This window comes from Misgurnus anguillicaudatus, unplaced genomic scaffold (assembly GCF_027580225.2).
Source record: "Misgurnus anguillicaudatus unplaced genomic scaffold, ASM2758022v2 HiC_scaffold_31, whole genome shotgun sequence".
Lineage (NCBI taxonomy): Eukaryota > Metazoa > Chordata > Actinopteri > Cypriniformes > Cobitidae > Misgurnus > Misgurnus anguillicaudatus.
The window spans coordinates 4,654,356-4,661,763 of NW_027395281.1; the positions used below are offsets into that span (position 1 = coordinate 4,654,356).

General features: G+C 32.1%; 1 protein-coding gene across 1 annotated transcript; it reads right to left on the bottom strand.

Annotated features, from left to right (window-relative positions):
- Nucleotides 1–5,284, bottom strand: LOC141363054 (uncharacterized). Its single transcript, XM_073865522.1, has 6 exons — nt 5,148–5,284; nt 4,474–4,815; nt 4,300–4,320; nt 3,936–4,067; nt 3,780–3,847; nt 1–805 (listed from the first exon to the last, which is right to left on the bottom strand). The coding sequence occupies exons 1-6, from the start codon at nt 5,191–5,193 to the stop codon at nt 752–754; spliced, it is 663 nt and encodes a 220-aa protein (XP_073721623.1). The 5' UTR covers nt 5,194–5,284; the 3' UTR covers nt 1–751.
- Nucleotides 5,285–7,408: the final 2,124 nt, after the last annotated feature.

Consider the following 7,408-nt stretch of genomic DNA (forward strand, 5'->3'; position numbering starts at 1 on the left):
TCCAATAAAAGTAACTCCACTGACCAGCAACAGTTTGGTTGAGCTTTAGCATCAGCATCAGCTACCCGCTCTTTGCTACTTCCTTTTATAGAGTCCCTTCCTGTTTCCTGTCATGTAATCACTCATCACATGACAGGAATTTTTCTTAGTTGTACGTTTTCTCAGGAGTGTACCGTCCTAAATGCTTAACTAATACAAATGATGTGTGTCCATCCACTTCCGCTACTAAGATTTTGGTTTAGGTTTTAAAACATACAGTAATTAGAAAATATGATTGATGTTTAAAGAGTTATTAAGAGCGATAAGACATACAAAGGATTTTCCTTGCACTGACTGACACATCTGAAGCATGCACAAAGACCCCAATATATGCAAACATAGACAGAATTACAGTTTTAAAAATATCTGTTTTGGCAAGAATTTTGTTAACTACTGACAACATTTCTGCCAAATTCATAATAAAAATAACAATTTTAATTTGCATTTATTTACTGAAAATTAAAAACCACCAAGAAGATGTAACATAAAACAAGTTGAACTTAATTTTTCAACAACAAAATAAAGTTTTACATGTATTTTAGGAACAGTTGAATATTTGATGGTAGAAATGTCTATATTTCATGGGTCTTGTCACTCCTGAGGTTTGCTTTTGTTTGACTTTAACAGACACTGAACTGAAACGATCACAAAACGTGTAGAAAAGATGATTTAAGTCAAAACTGGAGTGGTCTTTGGAATAATAGACAGTTGATCAACGTTTGGTGACCACACCTGCATACACCACATCATCTTCATTTTCAACTCTCTGTGAGAAACACAAACAATGTAAGAGTTTAAAAACAACAGACCATTTATTAAATAGATTTGGTTCAAGGTGGTTTACTTTGAAGTGTTGAGTTAAAAAGCTAATTTTAGTCATTATACACTGCAAAATCCCTGGTGTTAATTTAACACCGGCTTGGTGTTTATATGGGTACCACCAGCAGGGTGTTAAAAGTAACACCGAAGCAGTGTTAGAGTTAATTAGATAATTAAGCAATCATTTGAGTGATTATTTGATTATTGAAGACACCTGATGATAATGAGCTGAACTACATCTACAACTTCCAGTCACTGCCTTAGATAAAATCAACTGAAAAGACATCTCTCTTATTACAAACCAGACTGACTTTTGTCTACTTTGAAATTGTTTGGTCACCATTATGGTGATCTGTGGTTCCTTTAGTTGGGCAGTTTGACTCTTGTTTTCTTTTTGAGGTCTTTGCAACAGTGTTTACTGAACACATTATTTGTTGTAAAGGTTGTTGAAGCAAAGTTTATAAAGTTTTTATAACAGAGATTGTAGATTGAAGTAAATTGTTTACACAGTCAAAAAAATTCAGTATTCATGGAAATAAAATGTTGACCAAATATATAATCTCTATTGGTTTTAACTTACAGAGCTTTCCAAATTTTATTGTTAACAATACTTGCCGGAAAGTTTATATTGTGCCTCATGTGCAGATATCATGAATCACCCCATTAATCGCAACAAGGGTGACATAATTAATGTTGCAATGCATGATGGGAGTCATGAGTTTTATACTATGGTGGATCCCAGCATGCTTTGCAACATTATGTTTGTCACCATGATTCCGATTAGTGGGGTGATTCATGATATCTGCACGTGAGGCAAAAAAGTATTTCCAGCAAGTATTTAACAATAAGATTTGAAAAGCTTGGAAAGCTATGTTACTGAAGTCCAATAGAGAATATATATTTGATCAACATCTAATTTTCTATGAATACTGAATTTTTTGACTGTGTAAACAACTTACTTAAATCTATAATCACTGTTATAAAAACTATATAAACTTTGCTTTAACAACCTTTACAACAAATAATGTGTTCAGTAAACACTGTTGCAAAGACCTCGAAGACAGAAACAAGAGTCAACCCACCCAACTAAAGGAACCACAGATCACCATAATGGTGACCAAACAATTTCAAAGTAGACAAAAGTCAGTCTGGTTTGTAATAAGAGAGATGTCTTTTCAGTTGATTTTATCTAAGGCAGTGACTGAAAGTTGTAGTTGTAGTTCTGCTCATTATCATCAAGTGTCTTCAATAATCAAATAATCACTCAAATGATTGCTTAATTATCTAATTAACTCTAACACTGCTTCGGTGTTACTTTTAACACCCTGCTGGTGGTACCCATATAAACACCGAGCCGGTGTTAATGTAACACCGGGGATTTTGCAGTGTACACAACTAGAAATGCATCACAGCTGTTCTGTCACATTATAGTTTCATGTGAAACATTTCACAATGGTTTCCTGTATGTGTCACTATTGTATTGTGATTTGATTCTTAAATAGTTCACTATCACATCTATCATAGCTGCTTACTAACACATACCAAGTTGTTTCTAACACATTTCATAGAGCTGTGTAATAAAACAGAGATGATGAATACTTTGAGTTAAAAGTTGCAGAATGTATTTCAATACGTATATATGTGTCAAAAGAACAAAGTTATTTGTGTTTATGTGGCACAAGTATTATTAGGGCTCTATGGATTACTGTAAAGTGTCTTAAGCTATTAACTTAAGAGGTTATTTACATTATGACATTGCATAAGAAAAAAAGCCAGTCAGAAAACGTTGTTTGTATGTTTTTACATCAAATTTGCAGCTGTGTATGAAATCTAATAAAGAATCTCAAAAGAATTTGAGATGTTTGTTTTTTCTGTTTTGGTCACACGCTGCACAGCTAAATTTTCACATATAAATAAACACTGCTGGGTGATAAAAGTATTGCTGAAGCACAGCAATCTGCAACTTTATTCTCAAATCTTACTTTTAGTTATTTTCTTAACTAGGCTTAGATGTTGGCTGTGAAACAGATGGCAGAGAAAAGACAATAAAGCAACTCTTTGGTGGTGGTTAGTAAATAATGTCTAACATATGACATACTTTGCGTTTTATTTTCACCATTGTTGTAATGTATAGTCTGATTCTTGATGTTTGTGTGTTTATATTATACAGTGGTTAATTTTTAAGTGTCAGTGTTACAATTTTTTCCAGTATGACAAACTACTATGAGAGTGCTGGATCTCATACTGTAGTATCACATTTTTGTCAGAGAAAAATACTTCTGATAACACTAAATGAATACATACATTTTCTATATGATGATGTTTAGAGTTTATTTATTAACCACCACCATAGAAGTGTAGTGTTGCCTTTTCTTTGTTATAATAAACATGTTTTAAACACACAAAGTTATATCAGTTATAAAAAACTAACATGCAAAGAATCAAGTCCAGCTAAAACAAACACCGATCACAATAATGGTGCAATTTAAGTGATTCGATTATCATTTACTCTCATGATGTTACAAACCCGTATAAATTTCTTTCTTCTGATGAACACTAAGGAAGATATTTTGAGGAATATTTGTAATGAAACCATTCATGGGCCCCATTGACTTCCATAGTAGTACAAATACTGTGGAAATGGATGGGGCTCATGAACGGTTTGAAAATAATAGGCTTAAAAATACGATTGTTACCAGTAAGAGAATGCTTTTTTGATTTGCCATCATAATGTTTTTCTGAACACAGCAAGCACCAATCTATTAAAACTGTGACCATAAAATCAAGATGAATCATTAGCAGTTATAACCCTTACACCTGTAATAAACACGTCTAGTGCTTTGATAAATATCTGCTGTGATGCTGTAAATCTGATTCACTGCTGAAAATGAAAGAAAATAAACATATCATCATTACTTTACCTTTGTCTTGGTTTTTCGTTTGTAGAATGTTGGATCAGCATAAGTAATCTCATCATTACAAGACTGATCTATAAAAATAAAGACAGATTACAAATACAAGGTTGCAAGGCCATCACTTGAAATCCCCCCCGATTAGCTGCTGTAGTTGATATTTACCTGGTTTATGTCTCTTTTTTTGTTTCCTGTAGATCCAGAAGATGAGAACTGCAGTCAAAATCATCAGAGATCCAGCAGTAGCAGCAGTACAATAAATCAGAAGATATCTATTATTTGACTGTAGTCCTCCTGCTGGAGAATGAAAAACAACAACACATCTGCATTTGACTTCATTTACATTCAGGTATTTATCGGCAGACACTTTTATTCAAACCAACTAACAATGATCAGTGATAAAGAGAACAAAACTCCCAAATAATAAATGACAAACAAATACTGACAGATGAATTTTGATTCTTGCACACACTATAATATTTAGATCTTTATTTTAGGTGTTTTTGATTCCCAAACATCAGAAACTCACCGTTACTGACATTATGTCTAGCTGAAAAATAGAGAATCAAATAAATGTTAATAAATCAACTCTCAATAAGTGCTGTTATATTTTATAAACTTTTTATACTTTTTACTTTTTTATAAAGTTTATTGTAAAACTCTAAATACTGTTTGTGAGATCTCTTAGTAAGATTACACTCACCATTAACAGTTAATGTAAAATTAAAACATTTATGGACTATGCTTGTGTTTATATAAATATCTAGTTGATAAAGTCCAGTGTGTTCAGATCTGATGTTTGTGATGTTGAGATCTCCAGTCTGATTGTTCATCTTCAGTCTGTCTTTAAATATCTGAGTCACATGATCTTCATATATAGGATTGATGTTGCGTGATCTCTTGATTCTGGCGATGCGCATGTTATTAAACCACCACCCGATCTCATCTTTACTCTGTAGTTCAGTAATATCAGTGTGTAGAGTAACAGAATCTCCCTCCATCACTGACATTGACTTCACTTTACATGCTTCAACACCAAACACACCTGAACACACAAATACAGAGTTTATCAGAGAAAAGATTCATCTTCTTTATGTAAAATAATCATGTTTCTTTTTTTACTTTCATGCTGAATTCCTCAAAAATAACATTGCTGTTATAAGAACTTAAAATGACACAGACAAATTTTAAATAGAGCTTACAAATATGGTACATTTAACACAGTCATAAACTAATATACTGCTAGCCTAAACTATAACTAAACAAAATATCAATTAAAGGTGGCTGTTTAGTTTTTGTAGTCACTGACTCAGTTATGTTTTGAGCTGAACATTTAATGTGAAATAAAGCTGTTGATTTAAAACAAGATGAACTTACCAAGAGTCCAGAAGCACAAACAGAATACAAGAGACCTATAAAGCATTTTCAAAATCACTTAAACTTAATGTTGTTAATATCTTGACTAAAGTTAAAGACTAAAGTTGAGCTGAAGACGGGTGGTTTCAATGGTTTGTTGTCACGTGATGCACAAAACAAGAAGGAAAGATGAGAAATCCACAATACAGTAAAAACAAGAAGCTCTGAGCAAACACACAATGCCTCAAAAAACTTCTTACTGTAATTCTGTAAATATACTGACAGTAAACAGCATGAATTTATGTTTATACACTTGTGTTCACAACTATATCCTACTTTTTAAGAAGAGATTAAATGAACGTGATAGACATTAATAACCTTTATTTGAAATATACATAATTTGTATTAAATATAATAAATACCTGTTGCTATGTGTCTGTGTTTCTCAAACATCTTTAAATCATCTGTAAATAGTACAGAATGTGTCAGACAGACTTTTATGATCATTTTCTCTCATTCTGGACTCTTTGGGTTCAGTGAAAATTGAAAATTTTAAACATCTAAGTTTTGTGTATAGACGGTTTCATCGGACGCACGTGATACACGTCTGGATCCTAACCTTACTTCCGGTTTCGTTTTTTTAATGGTCTGACTAGTTGGTAAACTGATCTCTTGAACAAATGCTTTGTCGAAAATAACAAATGTTTTGGTTTCCTAGGTAATCTATGTGTTGTTGTTTTGCTTGTTATAGAAATAAACTACGTTTAAAGAACTTTGTTGTTATTTATTCTTAGCGGACTTTACCGGAAGTTACGTGCAGCCGCTTGTTTATGTTGTTACTGCTGAAACGGTCTATAAGAGCCTGAATGGTTTAACTCCCTCATGAGCTCCGTTAGGTTTATAAGGTCTCTAAGGTATGCCATTAAAGGGTGATCAGGCTATACATAACTAAACTAAACTAAACTAAACTAAACTAAACTAAGTAGAAAAAAAATTATTTCAATTCACATATGTTTATTTTGTGCTATTGTGTATTAAATAACAGCAAAAATAATTAATTTGTTAATTTTCAGATGGACTGTTGTTTTCTCTCTACACATGAACAGGTTTATATCAGTAGAAAATATCCATCAACATTTTTGTCACTTTGGGTTTTTCACACGATAATTTCTCAATGTTTATTTCAGCAGAAAACACCACAAATAATGATAGTTCCTCTTTCTTTTCTGCTACTTCTTCATGTTTATTCATTTCATCTAAAAACTTTAAGATCAAACCTCATCTCTTTATTATTAGTTTATATTGTTGCATTTTCTTTGACATTAAAGTATTAAGGTCTCACATTTATGTTTAGTGATCCTTGAGACGTTCATTTGTCCTGGTTGGTGTATTTTTGATTTGTGTTTGTTCATGACCATATAAGAAAAAAAACAAGAGGAATAGAGAAGAAAACAAATAATTTCAATAAAGCTCTTCTTCTTTTATTCTAGATTTGACGCTAACTACAACCCATCAGACTTTGCTCGTCTCTTTATCATCCAATGCTGGGTTAAAAATAATCCATTGCGTGCGTCCTCCAGTGTTGTGAAATACACATCATTGTTTTTGCTCACTTTTGTGATTTGTGAATAATGAAGAGAATGAAGATCTGAGACGAACATTAACTGAAGAACTGACATGACTAAACTTCTCATTTTAATTTGAGTCTTTAGGTTTGTGGTTATAGTCAGTTTAGTCTTCACAGCTCGTCTGGCATCTTCTTTCACACTCAATGTTTGAGGTCTAGCGTGTTTTAACTGTTAAACTGTAACTTTATCACCACAAACACTTTAATTTTGTTTAACTTCATGAATATAAATGATATTTTAACTTTGGGATCCTGGAGACTTTAGATGATTTTTATCTGCTATTAAACTAATAACTGTCTTCAGTCATATATTCTCAAATATTATTATGTAAAATAGTTTGTTAAATCAACTTTATTTATTCATTTGACACCTTCATTTAAAGTGATTTACAAATAAAGATCATCATTAAAATCTTTAACACCTGCAGTATTAAACTGGAAATCATTACTTTTAACATTAAGAGCATCTGACTGATTATTTTATTCAAAGTTCATTCAAACCTGTACATTTTTATCACAACACAAATCTCTTTTGATTGAGCTACAGGATTACATGATTTCTCATCAGTGCTCATCAGGTTTTGATCGGTTATAGCTGATCACAGAAAAAAACACTTTCTGGTGTATGACAAGTAAAGACTTTATTACTGATTTA